A 21,076-nucleotide genomic window follows, 5' to 3' on the forward strand; every position below is an offset into this window, starting at 1 on the left:
TGTCGAGATGGCGAGAACCATGATGAATGCAAAGGGGTTACCACTGACTTTTTGGGTTGAAGCAACTTATACAGTAGTTTATTTGTTGAATCGATGTCCGACAAAGGCGGTTGAAAACAAGACGCCATTCGAGGCATGGTCCGGGGGTAGAAAACCGCCAATCAATCACTTGAAAGTTTTCGGATTCATTTTCTATGCTCATGTCACGAAAGAAATGAGAAAAAAACTTGAAGATAAAGTTGAAAATGTATATTCATTGGATATAGTAACAAGTCAAAGGGATATCAGCTTTTTAGCTTGAAGAAAAACAAGGTGATTGAAAGTCGGGATGAGATTTTCAATGAAAAAGAAAAATGGGATTGGAAAGAGAAATGTGTTGAGGATGTATAGATGCCGGTTTTAGAAGAAGATTAGAGGGAGAAATCGAGACGAGTCAATGAAAGTAGATATGAAGAAAGTGAGCATAAAAAATTTCCAACAACACAACCCAAAACAAGTTCATCCATTTAGAGCCCTACTCCAGTAAAAATGAGAAATTTAAACTACATGTATGCTCGATGTAATTTCTATGTTGTAGAACCCAAAATCTTTGAAAAAGAAATTCAAGAGGAGGTTTGGGTGAAAGCAATGGAAGAAGAAATCAACATGATCGGAAAACTGAAACTTAGGAGTTAGTAGAGAAGCCGGAAGTAAAATATGTGATTGGGTTGAAGTGGATTTACAAGACAAAAATGATTCATGATGGTTCGGTTAAAAAATGCAAGGCAAGATTGGTTGTAAAAGGGTATTCTCAACAACCCGAAGTTAACTATCATGAGACATTTGCACCGGTTGCGAGACACAAAACGATAAGGATGTTAATTGCATTAGCCAATCACAAAGTTTGGAAGTCTTACCAACTTGATGTGCAATATGCATTCTTGAATGGAGTATTGAAAGAAGAGGTGTATGTGGTACAACCTCAAGGCTTCAATGTTTAAAGAAAAGAAGAAAAAGTATACAAGTTGAAGAAAGTGTTGTATGGATTGAAGCAAGCACCTCGTGCAAGGTATGGAAATATCGATAAGTATTTCTCCGAGAGAGGATTTTTCAGGAGTCCTAACGAGCTGACACTCTACATCAAGCACAGTGAATCTGATATGCTCATAGTCTCTCTTTATGTTGATGACTTGATTTTTACTGAAAATTATGAAAACGTGATCAATGAGTTCAAAACTGATATGATGAAGAAATATGAGATGAATGAAGTTAGATTTCTTGAATTGATAAAATAAACAAGAACTATTTGATTGAGTTCTTGAAGAGAAAGATTGAAATAATATTATTGATTGAATGAATAATCTTTACAATAGTTTATCTATTTATAATAGTAATAGAGAAATAACTAAATTGAGAAAATATAGGATTTGGTTATTATATTTAGCCTAATTAATAGGAGATAAAATATAGGATTTGGTTATTATATTTAGCCTAATTAATAGGAGATAAATAAATAATTTCTCTTATTTATTTAATACTTTATCATCCCCCTTCAAGCGAAAAGGTGAGGCACAAACCGTGAGCTTGCTACGTAAAAGAACAAATCGATGAGAAGAAAGACCTTTGGTGAAGATATCAGCCACTTGATCTTCAGTAGGAATATATTGGATGAGTAGTTGTTTACGAGCAACTTTTTCCCGAACAAAGTGAAAATCGATTTCAATATGTTTTGTGCGAGCATGAAATACCGGGTTTGCTGATAAGAATGCGGCACCAATATTATCACACCATAGAACCAGAGAAGAAGAAAGTGAAACTCGAAGTTCACTAATCACACCATAGAGATTAAATCCAACAAAGATCAGCAGTTGTATATGCAAGAGCACAATATTCAGATTCAGTACTAGATATGTGGCTGTTTCAAAAGCTTCACTCCAATAATGTAGTGGCATAGATGCATGAGCCAATAAAGTGAGACCAGTTTCCGTAATATGACGAATTTTTCGTTCAGCAATGCCATTTTGCTCACTAGTATGTGAGCAAGATAAACGATGTAAAATACCATGATTATCTGTTAATGATTTGAAATTTCTATATTTTCCTCCCCAATCAGTTTGCAATATTTTGATTTTACGACTAAATAAATTTTCAATAAGTCGAAGAAAGTTGATAAACGTATTCAAGACATCCAACTTTTTCTTTAGCGGATATATCCACGTGAATTTGCTAAAATCATGCACAAAATGTACGAAATAACGACCATTAGATGAAAATTCAGGAGCAGGTCCCCAAACATCTAAATGAATTAGGTCTAAAGGAGCCATAGATGTAGATTTTGAAGCTAAAAAAGGGAGTTTATGTGCTTTCCCATATTGACATGATCCACAAAAAGAAATAGTATTACTACCTGAAACTGGTAATTTAAAGTGTGATATAACTAAAGATGTAGTAGCGCTAGAAGGATGTCCAAGTCGTGAATGCCAAATTTGAGCCGGAGATCTAATACCAATAAATGCTTGTTTATTAGAACATGTTGAAAACGAACTTTCAGTAGGTTCAATGCAATAAAGTCCGTCCTTGAGTAATCCTTTAAGAAGCACTATCTTCGTATCTCGGTCGTTTCCGACTTTGATAGTTTGAGTGTCTGTATAAGGAGCATGTACATGTAGATTATTAAGATCGGAAGTAATATGGTCGGTAACACCTGAATCTGGACACAAAGTGGGATCTACAATAGTAGACGATGTAACTAACATTGTCGTAGGATTTGTAGAAGGATTAAAACGAGGGCACTCGAGAGCACTATGTCCTTGTACATTACATATTTGACAAGATGGATTATAAAAACAACTTTCGGAGCGATGACCAATTTTATGACAAAAATTACATTGCGGACGATTATTGTCTCGATTCTGTCTTTGGTTTACAATAGTAGACGATGTAACTAACATTGTCGTAGAATTTGTAGAAGGATTAAAACGAGGGCACTCGAGAGCACTATGTCCTTGTACATTACATATTTGACAAGATGGATTATAAAAACAACTTTCGGAGCGATGACCAATTTTATGACAAAAATTACATTGCGGACGATTATTGTCTCGGTTCTGTCTTTGGTTCTTTCCGCCTCCATGCCTATAAATATAAGCAACATTCGCCGAAACGTTTGAGCGCGAAATATTTTTATAATGGAATTTTCTTTTCTTGAATATGAGTCGTTGTTCATAATTTAGAAGGATGTCTGTCATCTCATTAAACAATAGATCTTGTCCGGAAGTTAGAGCACATATCATCGGCTCAAACTCGTCTCCAAGCCCGTTGAGTAGAGTTAGTTGCAGATCTTGATCAGAAACATATTGTCCGGCAGCGATAAGTGCATCTGATAGATTTTTGATGTGTTGAATGAAGTTAAGAAGAGAACCACTACCTTTGTGTGCGTTTAGGAGTTGACTCCGTAACTCAAATAGTCGGCTCTTTGATTGAGAAACATAAATTTTCTCTAAGGTTTTCCAAAGTTCTTGTGCCGAAGATGATTTTGAGACTTGTTGACGAATCTCGTCGGTCAATGTTGAAAAGAGCCATGCAAGTACCCTTTGATCTTGGATACGCCATTGTTTAAACTTTGGATTCTTGATTTGAATTGTATTATTTTGACCATCTGTTTCTTGAAGAAATTTTGGAGGAGTTTCAAAATTTCCTTCTACTATATCCATAAAATCATAACCTATCATGATTGGAGTAACTTGTGATTTCCAATAGATATAATTATATTTATCAAGCTTTACGCTTCCAGATATTATTGGTAGAATTGAGGAGTGATATTGTTCTTCCATTGAAATCGTTTTCGGGAGTTTTCCCTTATACGCTCTGATACCAAGTTAGATTTCTTGAATTGATAAAATAAACAAGAACTATTTGATTGAGTTCTTGAAGAGAAAGATTGAAATAATATTATTGATTGAATGAATAATCTTTACAATAGTTTATCTATTTATAATAGTAATAGAGAAATAACTAAATTGAGAAAATATAGGATTTGGTTATTATATTTAGCCTAATTAATAGGAGATAAAATATAGGATTTGGTTATTATATTTAGCCTAATTAATAGGAGATAAATAAATAATTTCTCTTATTTATTTAATACTTTATCAAATGATTTGAGTTTGTTACATTACTTCTTGGGTATTGAGATTAGAAAGATAAATATCTTAGACCCAACGATAAAAGAAAAGAATGACATTTATTATTGAAGTTAGGATTACGATTTTTTAAAATATAATATTCATCGATAATTGAATGTGTCTATAAATGAAACAAATTCACTCTCAATATAGATGATCACGAAAAAAATTTCAATATGTTTCATAGCATAAAATGTTCGTTTAGTAGTCGTCATTGAAATAAGTAGAGTTAAAACTAAACAGATCAACCTATCAATCAAATGATATTGTTCCAACTTTTTTGTTTCAAATAAATATCGGCACAATTATGAGATAGTGGACATATTTTGGAAATTTTGCGGATAAATTATATAATCTCAAAATGTTGTAGTTAATTCCTCAAATGATGCATTTTTGTTCGGTGAAATCCTTAGGATAATACTTATCGGCGATAGTTGAATTTTTGTCAATGTTAGAATTTTTTTAATTTAGTGATATGTAACTATATTTAATTAGGAATGAATAAGCTAGATGCTTTTTAATTAGGATTGATTTGATAAATTATATATTATTCTTTGAGTTGTTTATTTAGGAATTAATAAATTATATTTTTTTTAATTATGAATAAATATATTATTATATATTATATATAATATATTAGTATTGACTAGTTGAATTTTATTTTTATTTATTAAAGAATTAATAAATTAAATTTATATTGTTTAGATAGAATATTATAGAATATATTATGGGAAAAAATTATATAATATATTAGTTATAAAATGGAAATCAAATTCAAGAATGAATTCTTCACTACTTGAAGGATATGATACTTAAATAAGAATGTAATTTCCAATTCATGTTTCTTATGCAAAGTAACTTAACATAGCATCCACGAGCTTTCCTTGAAATATGGGGAGAAATATTTAGTAAAAAATGTCACTTTTAACTATGGGATTTAGTGTCACTAAAGCATATAATTTATCATCGGTGGTTAAAGGATGAGGCCTCCTTGATCCCTTGCCTCTCCACAAGAAACTGCAATAGTCACAACAACAAGGGCTCATTAGTTTTTTTATAACCTTTCTGGTTAGACTAGACCTTTCCAAACATATATCATCTGAAGAAGTTTAATGCATATTATTTACTCGAATTGTTATAAATAATAAAAAAAGAATAGAAAAACACGAGCAAACAAGTAGGGTACGAACCTTCAACCTGCGCTCAAAAATAAAAACAATCTAGCCTATAGCAACACTCTTAGTGAGAATTCCACGAGTATGTACCGATCTAAAACCCTCATATTTTATACGACTATAAAAGGGGTGTTTATGTGCGAAAATCATTTTCTCAATTGAGTGATGACGCGTTATGGTAATGCCTGCATTCTTAACCGATAAAGCGAAGATAAGAATTAAGATCATGAAATGAGGGTGTCATATGTGATAAAAGGATTCTCTTGATGAACTCTCAATTTGTTATATATAGTATACTTTTTATTTGTACTCAATCCAATCCATAATTAGTATGAGTTGAGTTCAATTTAAATCCAATATATATTTTTGAATGAATCTATAGTTTTATTTCACCCATGATCTTTGTGTTAATTATAAGTCACCAAAAAAAGCTTAATTGTTTTCCTACAATTTATTTGCTACAGAGGATTATTTAATAGAGAAGTTTTTATTTAAGTCTAAGGAGTAAGATATTATATTAGAAACAACTTTTTATATAAGTAGATTTAGAGAATATACATACATCTTTAAACCTCTATAAAAAAAAAAAGACAAAATTAATACTCTCCATAGAAAAAAGATTTTTATACTAAATAAAAAAATAAAGAGTATTAAGATTATAAGTACCTCTCAAGGCTTTAGGGTGATAACAAGGCTTCTTCCTAAGAACTTAGCACCCGCGACCTTCCCTTGAATCTGTGGTGGGAGAAAGATAACGCGTCTTTGATCCCCTGCCTCCACAAGCAACTCCGATCTTCCTCTATACTGTAATCAATATTATGTGCTCTTAGTAGTCTTTATTTGCGAAGATCCTTATCCTTTTTAAATCAAATAAACTAAAATACCTCTTTTGTAACATTTTAAAAAAACACAAAGGATATTTTAGTCGTTTAATCATAAATAATACACTTTTCATCAAACAAGATTCCTTTATTCAAAAAATCGATTTATTTCAAAAAGAAAAGGCCCTACATCAAACAAGCTCCAAGAGCTCTCAAGAATTTACAAGTTAGATCAGCCAACATAATTTGCGTGTTCCGTAAGATATTAATGAGGTGCAGCAAAAAAGGAAAAACTTACTTGGTAAAGCTTGATATCTGATTTCTCAAAGCCCGGCATAAAGAGTGTAACAGATTTCATAGCGAAATCAAATTTGACAGATGGTGTAATTACGCCTCCATGGCTTTGATCGAAAGAAAGGAGTTCTCTAGTATCGATACTTCCCTTATTGGATATAACATTGTCCCAATCAGGAGCAGAGTTCATTGATACATGTTGAATGAAAGAATAAGGAAGAGGTGAGAAGTCTTCCATTATAATCTTCATTGATTCCATGGAAGAATTTGGAGATGAGACACCGATTGCACCAGAAACATGAGCACCTGCTTGAATGGAACAACCCCAATATCGCATTGCAGAAGTTACGGAAATAGGATTTTTCGGGTCCATCACAAGATAGCAACCAAATCTATTTGGTTCAACAAAGACAGAAGATACTTTCTGCAATTCAAATATTTCTCACTTTAAACCGATATGGTAAGCATTGATATGGTTTAGAAATGGGTAAATTGTAACTTCCTTTACAGAAGTAACTATCACATTTAATTTGTTTCCCATTTTACCCCTCCATAAAAACTAAATTAATATTAGGTAAGAGTATGCATTGATCACATTTGAAAACACATATAATTTTTGTCTTCAAATTCGGATTGAGATGAGACAGTCAATAAATTTCTGAATCAGTCTCTCTAATTAAGGCTTGGTTTTAACTTTTAATTGGATTTAATCAAAATAACTATTAGTCCATCGTCAATCACCTTAACTCAAATAATTCAAACATTCTAAAACACCTTTACTTATTTTTGTAAGAAAAACCCACCTCCAGTATCTTTTCAAGATTGTCCCATATCTCAGAACTAGTTCTTCCATTAAGAGCAGAATTATTTCCTTCCAAATTCAGAGCTTCATCTACAAGTCTTAACAGAGAGGGACTAGCCACCCTCCCAAGTTCAGTCTTCTGAGCCAAAGTCCTCATGTGCTTCAAGTACAACCTACCATTATTAATTTAATGTAAGAATCTGATAATGCATAGTAAAATGCTTGCAAATGACAAAGATAGAGTTCGTAAACCTTGCTTTGCTAGCCGACCCAATCATTCTCAAAGTCTCTTCCGTACTTATACCATCATAAACAACAACATCAAATTTCTCTTGTTGATGTTTTTTTCCAATATTATTTCCAAGAAAACCTATAAGCTTTTCAAGCATTAAAGCTGCAAAAATGGAATCCATTCCCGGAAGCACCCCAAGTTCTTCTCCTACAACCTACATATTGTATGACTAATTTCGAGGTTAAAATCTTTTCCGAATACAATAAATAAATCCATCTTTAAGACAACCGACCATCACTTACCCACCCCATCGAGAGCCCCTTGAAATATATTAAGTTGAGCATCAGCTTTCTTGAGGTAGTTGAAAGGTTCAAGTAGCATCTGCAATTATTCAAGATTCTCATGTTATGCAACTGGAGAAGATTCAAATCTAATGGGAAGGGAAAAAGAATATAATGTTGTGTACTTTACTAGTTTCCAGCCTCATAGCTGAGAGATTGTTGTTACATGTCGTTGGAGAAGTTCCAATCTTGCGATCCAAGAGAAATTCAGCCGTAGGGTCTAGAGAATTTATCACAAGGCAAGTTTTGTAACCACATTTGGCATAATGCTGTTAATATTGACGATTGGAGAAGATTAGTTGACAACATCAAGATACTAAAGGCATTCATGAAAAAGTTTTCTGAAAAAAAGAAAGACAAATGAGAATCAACAAGAAAAGTATAAAGATGTGAAAGATTGAATGGTTAAGAACGTGTATCACATTGAATGGAAACAGGCAGCTCGCTTGGCTTAAAGGAAGCATGTGTATCTTTGGATAAATTGGAGAAAAAGCCTTAATAAGATAGAAGAAAGACAACATAAAAAATTGAAAGTGAAAAGTACAAAATTCAAATGATATATGAAAATGAAGTCCAAATCGGGGAGGAGAAGAAGAGTAATGAGAAACAACTTTGTGACGAGAGTTTTGAAGTTGATTTATAGGAAGTGATGAAAGAAGACCTAGTTTTTGTAGATCATATTGAGATATGATGATTAATGGCTAAGTTGGTTTTGAGTCTGGAAGTGCTTTAGTTGTTCTTTGGATTTGATAGGTATTTCAACATAACTTTCCCCTATCTTCACATCTTTCCCTTTCTTTCAACATCACATGCAATACATGAAGCAATTCGCGACAACTTCATCAATACAAACTTCATTTCAAAAAATAAAAAATCTCACATTAGCCATTATCTAAACTCAGTCATGATTACAACACCGATCTTATCAAATAATCATTATGTCAAGTCTTGGATTGAGTGTACAACATCTGGAGAAAACTTCAAGTGAAACAGTAAACTTATCCCAATTGGTTATTTTGTAAGGAGTTGGGGTCAGATAGTGAGAAGATCACATTGACAGTATTAGTTTGATAGAAAAAAAAAAAAAAAAAAAAAACCACTTCAAGTCTTAAGCTCCAAGATTTATCCCTGAAGATAAGGAAGGAAATTCCAAGCAATGAAGATAAGGAAGGAGATCCCTGACTATCCACTGCAATTTATCTCTTTTAAGGGTTATTAAAGCAAAACAATGTAACACCTAAATACACAACCTAATACTACAATACACTAAATTGAAAACCCTAGAACAGGGTTTTGCTCTCTATTACCTTCTTCTAAAACTACAACTGGTGTGTTTTTAATTTCAAGGAAATGCCTTTTTTCTATAAAATGTGAAGAACTGAAAAGTAAAGACCCATTGTTGTGAATGTAGATTGAATAATCATAATGAATTTATAACAGATCGATTAACAAAAACAACCAGAAAAGCACATTAAGACTTGACAGAATTCACAATTGATGAAAATGGCGATTCCAAATTCCAATGGCATCAAATTGCATGGACAAAATAAGTCTAGTTATATTGTTTCTGCCTAAAATCTAAAACCACTTTAAAGAGTAAGCAGATTATCAAATGCCATGAATAAGCAGACTTTCAAAATGATTGGGACCTGAGCGGCGAAGATGGCCGAAGTAGTCTTGCCGGAGCCTCCTTTCCCCAAAAATGTAACCAATTTTGTCGATTTCTGACGAGCATTAGAGGAGTCAGACGCCATAATCAGAGGTCGAACAGTTCCCTTTGGAACCCTTTTGCGATGGATAAGAAGAAACGGATTGTATCTGGTGCTTGAGAAGAAAGAGTAAGAAGAGGAGTAGGGAGAAGATAATGACAAGGGGAGAGACACCAGAGAAGAAGCCATTTTTACTAGGATTCAAGCTTTCTCTGTCTCTTGTAATAACAAGGAAAAGTGATTTTGATGATATTATGCCTAAATTTTTTTTTTTTTTTTAGTACACAAATGATTGAGGAGGTAAAAATTAATTATTTTTTTACTCTTTTATGATTTTCTTGTTAGGTATTTTATTTCTTTTTGAATCGCTCAAATTGGAATTGGAGTTGGTGTTGTATTGTATTTTGTTCGATTTCGGTATATTATTTATCAGATCGAATTTATACATTAGTGAATCGTTGGTTGTTCGTACATATGAAAGGGTGTTGTTGATTCTTTTTCGAGTTCATATTTGTCTCCTTTTTAAAAGAAATGAGACGAAATAATTAAATATCGGGGTATTTTTTTTTATTCAATAAAAAATTATTAGAATTGGTTTTTCATATAAAGATTCTTTTACAATTAATTTCTCATTATTCATGAGTTTCTCACCGTTCATAATATATATATAGATGATCTACTTGCATGGTTTTTTTTTGCGTTGTTTACCTACTATCAGTTAAATATAATTTTATTTACATTCAAAATATTTTGTAACGATTCTTTTGACACAATTTCATTAGTTTGTTCGGTTTATTCTACTTCAACACTCATCGTTCACACTCAAATTAATTTCTATTTGGAGTGATTCTTAACAAACTACATTATCGTTAGATATTTTTTATTATAAATTTTATTTTTATAAATTGCTTATATTCTAGATTAACAATTATTTATTTTGATTTTGTAAATGTTATTTTGAATTATTATTTACTCAATAAATTTATATATATAAGTCCTAAAAAAAATTCTTATCAACAAATTATTCTGCGTAAATGTTTTATTTAAAATTTTAATTTAATTGAATAAATATTTTTAAATTTTAATTAATAAATGAGGTTGTTAAATTATTGAAAATAATCATAAATTTTTAATTAATAAATAAATAAAAGTTCTGAAAAGATAATATAAAATTCCCATAATGGAAAAATGTTATGGAGGCTAAAAGAAAATAGAATTATAATTGGTTAAAAAAGTAAATTTAATTGTTTGTTTAGTAAAATTCAATAAATTCAATTGTGTGCTCTTTGGAAGCAATTCATTGTTGAAAATATATTGCTCTTAATAATATTTGATTTATCATTTCCTATTCTAGTGATTGACTTACAATTTTATTTTGTTTTATTAATCTTGTGCAAAGGATAAAAGTATCATTTGAGCACTAATAGCACAAAAAATAAAAATAAAAAGTCCAGAACAAATGCTCAATAATAAAAACAACCAAATACATAAGTGTGATCTATCTATATGCAAAAAGACAATTATATAAGATTGTGAATAATTTCTAAATATAACTAGTCTAATAAGAAGTTTGATCTATCTAACTTCAACCAATGAATAAACAACTTGAAATATTCTAATCAAATGGGCCTCAAAACTATAATTGTGATCTTGATCCATTTCTTTGCAATGGAGATCACAATGCATTAATAAGTTAGAAACTGATTTAGAATTGGCTTTAAAAATGTGAACCTAGTAAAAATGAAAAACACTAACCCACTAAGGTAGCAGGAGATGTTTGTCATGATGAATGTGTCACATATAAAAGTCAAAGAGAGATCAGGACTATAAGATCATACTAGCTTAAAAAAAACAAAATCATAAGCATCTCATCTCCTTGCCCATCTACTATCATCACTTGAATACATATAAATATATTTTATTTTTTATAATAAGTAAAAAAAAAAAAATACCTTATTGGGCTCAATGTTAGAATATTAAATTTTTGTCGTGGGTATGGAATAGATATGATAACAGGGTGGATCGGATCTCTTTCCTATTTTACTACATAGATTTTGTTACTATCATTCATGTCCCGTTCAGTTTTAGGAAATTTGTTTTAGGAAATTTTCGCGAGATATATTCAGTTTTAGGAAATGCCCCGTTATACCATATTCTTTAAATATATATATATATATATATATATATATATATATATATATATATATTTGATAAAATTATATAAAAAAAATTTTAATATTATAAATATTGTAATGTATAAAAATATATTATTATAATGAAATAAATTTAAAACTCTTATAAAATATGAAAAATAAATAAATGTATTAGTAATGTTATATATTTTATTGTGTTATTAGTGTTTGAGCATAATTGTGGTAAAATCGGGACGGAGTCGGAGCGGGAAACACAAATATCATTCTCGCTCCATCCCTTGTCAACTACCAGTTAAACCGGGGAAAAATACCCTTAACCGGACAATTTGAATCGAAAATCGCAGGACGTGTTATAATTGTCATCCGTAATTGTGAATTTTTTCTAGTCAATGTATATTTATTTTATGAAACAAATACACCACACCAAACTTTTAATAAAGTGTTCAAACGTTATACAAAGAAAAATCCTTACATTGATGTGACAATGTTGTTCCTTCTCATATATATATATATATATATATATAAATTCATGATACAAAAAACTAGTATTAAAGCGAGTATAAAATTTGATTACAGATATAATTAAGGAGCTTACTATACGTTATAAAGTTTATACCTAAATATTCTAAACTCAAAGGATCAAGGAGACATGTTTATCACATTGTTTGTGAGACAAGTGTATATTTTCTTCCTTAATCTCGATTAAGCGCCTAATTCTTTAAGTCAAAAGCATGTGTAGATTATTTGTTTAATCATACATGTAATTGCTCAAAGATTTCTAAATTTCTAAAGGGTCATTGGAGTGTCATGCACAAGACATCACGTGGTTAACTATTCCAAGTCTTGATAGTTCTCATTGTGACTATAGTAAGTTACTTGTGAATCATATGCTTAGACACTGATCGAGCAAGCACTTACATTCAAGCAAGGGCCAAGGATTAGGCTTATGTAAGGCAGCATGGTTACTTGTATATGAGATGCATAGTAAAGTCACGGGACTTGAATCTATAGCAGGAATAAAGTGTCACTTGTATCATTTCTAAAGTCATAACGGATGAGACTCGAGACTATGAATGAGAATACCACGAGAACGTCGCAGGACTAATTTGGAAAGATTGTGATGTTCTTAATCGAAAAATATAGTACATATCTAGATCTAATACACTTTTGTTAAACCATATAGGGATACCTGTTAAAAAAAAATGTTATAAAGGAAATAATATATGTAGCTATAATATATATATTATAAAAATTATAAAATCACCTAAAAAAGGAAATTGTAGATTCTGAATCGAACTACTGAAATTGTATCCTGCGATTTTTCATTGAATAAAACTCATCGATTATTAAATCGATATCTATATGTAGTAAACTCTCTTTCAATGTAGTTAATCATAGAATCTGTCAAGCATTCTTCTTCCATCTTATTTCGAAGAGATGCTTTAAGAAGTTTCATAACTGAGAATGATCGTTCCGTTATTGCAGTAGAAACATGGAGCGTTAAAACAAGACGAATCAATTTGTCAATTAAGTGATAATGATGTGCTTTTTTAGTCTCTACAAATCGTCGATATAATTCTGAAATTGTAAAAATATTTTGAAACCTTTCATGATTAACTATATCAAGCTTATAATGCTCCAACTGACTTCTCAAATAATGTAGTTCTTGACCACTGAAATCATTGGGATATAATTTTTTTACAAGAGTGTGAATATCATTAGCATTAAACAACTTAAAGTTAAATTAGTTAGGTTTTAAATAACAAAAAACTAACTATATACATATAAATAAAGAAAATATGAAAGTTTAATTAGAGAAGCCTAATTATGTGAGAGTATAGTAAAAAGAAAACAAAACATGAAAATAATAACAAAAATACAAAATCATAGCAAAAAAAGATTATCAAGTGAATAGACACTCGAGAAGATAATTATAAAAAATTAATGTCTATAAATCGTTTTGAAAGAATAAATAATATAACTGCTTTAAAATATTAATTTATATTTTTTTATAAATATTGTTTTATTAGAAAGAGTGAGGATCACCTGACCTTCCCAACATCGTTTAACTCAAAAGCCAACTACGTAGCCCCGCCATTGCCGCCATTGCAGCCATTGCAGCCATTGCAGCCATTGCAGCCAGAGCTATAGCCCATCATTGCCTTTGGTGCAGCTACGCCCCTGGTTGCAAAGACCAATGATTAATTAGATTACTGTTGAGGAAGGCATTAGATCTTCTACTATTTTGTGGAGAAAAATCTCAAGATCTTGTGTTAGTGATTAATGATTGGCAAATTCAATTGAAATTGAAAGACACTCAACCTCATTCGGTTGAGAAGTCACTTGAGGTTCTACCAATCATGTTCTTTCCAACTATATATTCTCCATTCGGACCTCGGGTCACTATGACGAGGACCAGGAACTAGTTTCCCTTTCATCCATGTTTACCCACTTCGGACCCCAAATTATGAGTTACTCTATTGTTATTGGTAGGGTGAAAGAAGAAGTCATTCATTAATTAATATGGGAGATTAATTTTTAACTAAGGTCAATGTGATTTCACCTTTACTTTGTTAGTTAATGGACTTTCCATATAAAAAAGATATTGACATGAATAAGAATTGGTTAATAAAACAATAATGGTTTTATCCAAACTAGTAAATGATCATTATATCTGATAACATTCTCAAAATTCACTAGTACAAATTAATGATGAACATTTTTATCTCTAGTGGTGCAAAGGGTTGGGACCGGTGGGTACACGCCGCTTTTCCTCAGCAAAATAGGGATTGATCTTGTTGTGGCCATGTCCCGACTTGCGCGATGATCTCCATTTGTGCTTTTGGTTGTCGCGGTTCTTGACCAAAAACATAGGGAAATCTAAATTGCTGGCCAAATCAATCTTATTATGAGACTGAGGGGGATGAGAGAGCTCATGATGAAAGAATATGATGAAGAGAGAAATCCAAATCAGAATGGACTTGAAGATGGCCATGGTAATGAAAAGGGAGCATGGAAGGCCAACTTATTAATAAAAGTTAAGGGGAAAATATTAGAGCTTTAACTGATAGTGTTTGGAAGGGTTGGCAGTGTTGAATTTAGACTCTTTGAGTTTGCTTAATTCTATGTGAGGACTTATTAATTAATGTCATGTCTTTAGTCTATTTCTGATCAATGAAGAATGAGACCTTATTTTCAATTGAAAGTTGCTTAGAAGGCAAGAAACGTCATTTAAATTAATTAGATTGTCAAACCTTTGAATTATAAGGTAGTTGATTGTGTCAATATTATACATGTGACCGACTACACAATCATTATCTCGAGTAATTATTAGTACTTTGTGTTCATACTTTCTACACTTTCTACATACATAACAGTGATAAATCTAGACGATTTAACTTTTTTTTTCCAGAGAAAGTCATTAGTGAAATTCATTAGTGTAACTAAAGTGATAAAAGGATTATGTCTAGGAGTTTAAATATCACGAATTTTAACAACTTAAGTTGAAGTGTGAGTCATGTCTATGGAATCGGATTAACTTCTTAAAATTATAAAGAAAAAATCATTAAGCAAAAATTAAATTACCAATTTATTTCCTGACAAAATGAATTAACTAAATAGAACTACATTATGGACCATAGGCATAGGTGATACCCAAAATACTAGAAACTATTGTATAAATCATTGTTGTAGGTGAAGATTTGTGAATGATTTTAGGTGGAATTTCCTTAGAGCCAAATGGAATGTTAAATGATTATGTTTGAGTTCGATTATACTTTATATCGCTATTCTCTCCACTTCTCTTATTATTTGATATAGTTGTAAAGTTTATTTTTGTATTATTTGATGCATAAATGAAAAGATTCAAATGAAATGGAGTTTATTCGTAATGAGCTTCTAGGATGCCTTGTTGATGTTGAAGGGTATGATGTTGGAATGTTAGGTGAAGACATTTAACCTTCAATGAGGAGTCTTTTGGCTGCAATGTTTCGATGCAAGTTCTAGCGAATGACGGGAACAGATCTCCCCAAAACTGCTTACTATCGAGAGAAGGTAAAAGATAGATGACTTTCATGCGCTTAATCTTGAAAGTGAGAGGTCTTTTACAAGGGAACATAAATCTCTAGAATTGCCTTTGGAATGTTCGGTGGAGGGAAAAACAAACGGTCGATCATCTAGAGTCGCATGTGTTTCTAAAGGGGTCTTAATAATAGATTTGTTTATTGATTGTAAGATATTGGCTTGATACATGAATGGCTAGACAATGCATTTAGAAAAGGATTATTTAAGATCTTTCTGACATGCCGTCCATTGTAATGTTATTTGCATTTGTGTATTTGTGAATTAGAGGTGGTGTACATATGTTGGTTTGGTCATTGATGGATGCTTATAGATGGAAATACTGGGAGTGCAGGTGCCTCGAGTGCCAAGGCGAATCTACTTTATGAACAATCTGGGTTGTAGCCCGGTTGACCCAAAATGTTATATATATAATTAAGTGACCTAAGTAAATTTTGTGATTACTTATATTATTTTCATTGTAGCCCGTATAGATTTTGTGGAAAAAAAATTAAACCCAGATAAATTTCAAATCTTAGCACGAACCTTGCTCGAATGATATTCTTCTCTATAGATTATTTATAGGTTAATTATTTATATATATAATTAAGTGACCTAAGTAAATTTTGTGATTACTTATATTATTTTCATTGTAGCCCGTATAGATTTTGTGGAAAAAAAATTAAGCCCAGATAGATTTCAAATCTTAGCACAACCTTGCTCGAATGATATTCTTCTCTATAGATTATTTATAGGTTAACTTCATATGGGTGATCTCTATTGTGTATATTTAGGTTCAAAAAATATATAAGGCTTGATTTATTAACCATCTTAGTTATTGTATATGATTTATGGGATTTTCGAAATATTTTTTTATCAACCATCTTCGTCTAATGTATGATTTATAAGATTTTTCAATTATTTTTTTTAAGGGAAAATGAACTTGATTTATTAGATGTTCTCATAAACGAGGGATATAATAAAAAAACATTTGATCCGTCAAACATATGACAAAATATAGGATTTTGATAAAATAAAAATTGATATATTTTTATCGGATAAATGGTATATTTAAATAATTGAACTGATCCCACTCAAAAATATTTATATATATACCAACTTGACTTTTACAGATTTTTTTAGTAAAAAAAATTTGTTTGAAATTATTGTTACGTTATTATTTTTCTTTGATGAGTTATTTAAAAATTAATTTAAAACACTGTTGAATATTCATGAATACATATGATCAAATATTTAATTAATTGGACAAATATGATTTTGTTTTTTTCTCACACAATATGTTTTTGCAATATTTCCCTTTTCTATTTGTAATACATATTGATGTAGTTAGTAATGGGCTTAACTTTGGACAATTTCCAAACATTCTGACTCATCTTATAATAATCATAACCCAAAACAAGGGACAGATTTTAGGTTTTAATTATTTAAATAAACAAACTAATTAATATCATTTATCTTCCCTTTTATATATAGAATCAAATCAATTCTTTAAAAAACAAATAATAAATTACATTGTATTTTAAATGATTATTTATTACTTTATTATTATATATTATTTATTATTATTATTATTATTTTTAAAGTTACATTAATATTAAAAATAAAAATAAAAATTGTTTAAACACAACGATGACATCAAAATAAAAAATAAAAAATCACTTAATAAATTATCGAGCTTGTAAATTCTCGAGAAAAATGATTAACTCCCCCGACGGGCTCTACTAGCTTTTCTGAACGAATCTCAGAAAACATTATAATAATATTATGAATGATACGCATCGCACGACTACGATTATTGAAAGTTCAACGATTTCTCTCAAATCAGATAGTCTATCAAAGAATAATTGGGAGGGTAACCCAAATATGTAGGCATGTCATATCAGCTGCATCAATCCAAACTTCTTAGTAATTACCTACAGTCTCGAGTATCACCCAATGAATTCAAATAATACTCCACCAAAGACTTTAAATATTAGTCACCCCTCGACAATACAAAATTAAGTGAGTTGCCAGTTCAACCTCTTCTTGACACATATGACAACGACTTGTCATAATATAACATTTTTTCATGCACACATCATCTATTAGAATTCCACTATGAATAACGCTTCATCCAAAGAACACTAGTAAAAACTGCATTATTATCGAGGACTTCACCAAGAGCAACTCTCTTCCCTCGCTAATATTTATTAAAGTCACCGAGAGCAACACTCCTCCTTCGCGGATAGTTTTTATTACCGAAAGACATTAATTTTTGCTTTCGGTAAAATTCATTTATTTTGCCCTAACGCGAACGCTTCCTTTCTTCTTCATTTCTTTTTTCTTCTTTCTTTCTTCTTCCTCTCGCTTCCACTGCGACTCCCTTTCTGATTATCTGATTCTGCATTCCCGCATTCTGATTCTCTGATTTCGTTCGTCCTCTGCCCTCCGTAAGTGACTAATTCCACCGCCCTCCGTCAGCTCCCCGATTTTCCCGACGAACACGAAAAGATGCAAAGAGGAAAGCTTCGAATTAGACGTCCACGAATAAGAAGTAGCGAGAATTATTTAGTTTTCACCTTGCAAGGTTGAGCTTCCTCTTCCTACCTTTTTTTTTTTTGTTAGTTCTACATATTTTCCTTAATGCTCCTCAATAACGGTTCTTACTCTTATAAGAATACTCATTTGATGTAGTTTTGGTTTATTTTTTCAAATAATCTGATTTCTTTGGGGAAAAGCCTTGGTTGATTGTAAAGTGAATTATTTGGGTTAAATTTCTAAAAAAAATATTTTAGTTGATGATTTAGATTAACTAATTGATGTTGGGCCTAAGTTGTATATGCACTAATTTAGTTATGTTACTTTTAGCAATACAAACACCATGAATCTATTAAGATATCATTTTAGTTGTAAACAAAAATAAAATTGCATGTTCTAACCAAAGGCCGATGACTGAGATAAGGAATGTCTAAATGATGATACATTTTCAAGAAGCTTCAACAAGATTTTACATGTTTCTCATAACAAAAAAGAAAAACGATATTGACATAGACTAGAAGAAAAAGATTGTAATAACATATTTGAATATAATTTGTTTTCGTTTATGAATATCATTTTGATGAATTGAACTGATTCAGAAATAATATGTATTTTGTTACAAAGTCATAGTTGATGAACTTGAAGATCTTGTCTCTCAGTTCAACAATTGAGATAATGTTGTGCTATAAAACTCAATGTTCATTGACAGGTAAGATATGTATCTTAAGCTTTATTTATTTATATTGAGCGGCTATAATTCAGATGCTAAAAATATCTATGTATCAGAAATGTCTCATTTCACAAACCAAACAAAATTGCTAGAGCTTAAAGAGGGTAATATATATCCCCATTTGTTTGATTGATCCAATTTCTACATATTTGATGTGAGGAAGAACAAACACTAAGCTTAATTCCAAATTATTCATATGTATAATCAAGTGTTGTTTTTTAGTTTTCATGTTATTTGTTCTAAAATAACACTCTTGTTCTACATTATACAATGTGAAACGAGCCACCATCTATCATGGGAAACAAGGTTATTAGAAGCCACCATGATAGTTGGGGGTCTTCGTGTTGTTAATAAACATTTTTAGGAACATTGCTTTTTTAAGTGGGGAAGTTAATGTTTATTTACATATTTGATTAAGAGGCTTGTAGTCTTTATTTTGTTCATATGAGGCTTATAGAAAACTTGTTCATATGAGGTTTGTAGTTTCTGTATTTACTTATCTCTGTTATGTTTTTGTTAAGATCTTAAATGATTTGAGATGTTAATATGTATATTTTTATAGTAGAAAAATTTATCAAATTTTCAGATGTTAATAAATCTGATATGATGTTGTTTATAACGATCTTATAAACTTTAATACTTACAAATTAATGTTGTTAATATGAACAAGTTACTAAATTAGATCTTATTTTTAGAATCCTTTTGCACCAACATTGCATTTTAATTATCGATATTTCGAGACAGAAATTATATGAATTGATACAAACAAACATATTCGCGAGATCCGTGTTGAGAAAAAATATCTAATCTAAACACACGATAAAATAAGATATAGAGATCACGATAAAAGGATAATAAAGAACACAAAATATAACGAGGTTCGGCCAACAATGTCTACATCCTCGAGGAGTCGTCCATTCTATTGATTTTCCATGGAATAATTGTCCAAGTAACCTTAGGTTACAATGTCTCTATTTATAGGTGTACATTAAAAACAAACTAAACTACTACTCCTAAGCTCAATAAAGGCTTAAAGCCCATTACAATATATAAACTCTAATAAAATATGAGTCCAAAACCCAACAATCTCCACCTTGGGCGAATACCGCGTTTATTGAGATGTAATGAATAAATTACAAATTCAACAATCTTCACCTTGACGAATTTCACGTCCCTTAGGAAATACACGAGCCGTACCCATCAATCTGCACCTTGACAAAAGTCAAGCCATCAAGAAATAAGTAGGTTCAACACTTCAATCTTATCCTTTGTTCGAGCCATTCATGAGATAATTTTTCATACCTTCACTTCAACTTAAGAGCCCTTAGAATAATAAAATCTTCATAATCACGTATATCGTGCCATCAAAAAATTATGAGACACACATCAATTTCACCGCTCAAGCCATTCATGAGATAAATCATTATACCTTCATTTCCGCTCAAAAGCCCTTATAAGATAAAATCATAGAGTTTATAACACCAAGTAAATTTGGGTAAACACGTTATTTCAACGGTGAAAGAAATTCAACAACTCTTCTCAATCTTTGTTCATACCCGTTGACATATGTGGAAACTAGAATTAACAATTCTTTATTATGTCAAAATAATTTTTACCCTTGTTTGTACAAACTAAGTGTCTTATTTTTTAAGTCCAACAATCGACTGAAACCAAAATACCGAATAGACCTAAGACAAACTTTTATCGTCTACTTTTTTAGATACAGACATCTATTGAAAACTGAGGACATCCAAAACGAACTTTCATCGTCTACTTCTCAAAATGAGACATCGATTGAAAACGAGAAGATCCAAGACGAATTTTTATCGTCTGCATCATAATAAATAAATTAGGCTATCACGACATCTCTTTTCTCTAGCTCAAGATATGACAAAGTATTTGTCACACATCTTGCCTTGAACGTTACATACTCAACAAACTTGAACCTCATACTTCTCCTTGAATAAATGAGCTTGCAATCTGTTAGTTTCTTGAATCCAAAATCGCCTAGCAATCCAAGAATATTATTTCAAGATTCACTATCTCTCTTCAATTGTCT

General features: G+C 30.9%; 1 protein-coding gene across 1 annotated transcript; it reads right to left on the reverse strand.

Annotated features, from left to right (window-relative positions):
- Positions 1–6,004: 6,004 nt before the first annotated feature.
- LOC124918222 (uncharacterized protein At1g26090, chloroplastic-like) lies at positions 6,005–9,703 on the reverse strand. The gene is made up of 7 exons (XM_047458424.1): positions 9,478–9,703; positions 7,954–8,097; positions 7,794–7,868; positions 7,508–7,701; positions 7,257–7,428; positions 6,458–6,877; positions 6,005–6,142 (listed from the first exon to the last, which is right to left on the reverse strand). Exons 1-7 carry the CDS (start codon positions 9,580–9,582, stop codon positions 6,008–6,010), a joined length of 1,245 nt encoding a protein of 414 aa, XP_047314380.1. The 5' UTR covers positions 9,583–9,703; the 3' UTR covers positions 6,005–6,007.
- Between the last annotated feature and the right edge of the window lie 11,373 nt (positions 9,704–21,076).

This window comes from Impatiens glandulifera, unplaced genomic scaffold (assembly GCF_907164915.1).
Source record: "Impatiens glandulifera unplaced genomic scaffold, dImpGla2.1, whole genome shotgun sequence".
In the NCBI taxonomy this organism is placed as follows: Eukaryota; Viridiplantae; Streptophyta; class Magnoliopsida; order Ericales; family Balsaminaceae; genus Impatiens; species Impatiens glandulifera.

Coding starts and splice junctions, on each gene's coding strand:
- LOC124918222 (XM_047458424.1), bottom strand. CDS start 9,582: ATGGCGTCTGACTCCTCTAATGCTCGTCAGAAATCGACAAAATTGGTT. Junction 7,702..7,793: donor TTCAAGGGGCTCTCGATGGG/GTGGGTAAGTGA, acceptor TACAATATGTAG/GTTGTAGGAGAAGAACTTGG. Junction 6,143..6,457: donor CAGATATCAAGCTTTACCAA/GTAAGTTTTTCC, acceptor TATTGATTACAG/TATAGAGGAAGATCGGAGTT.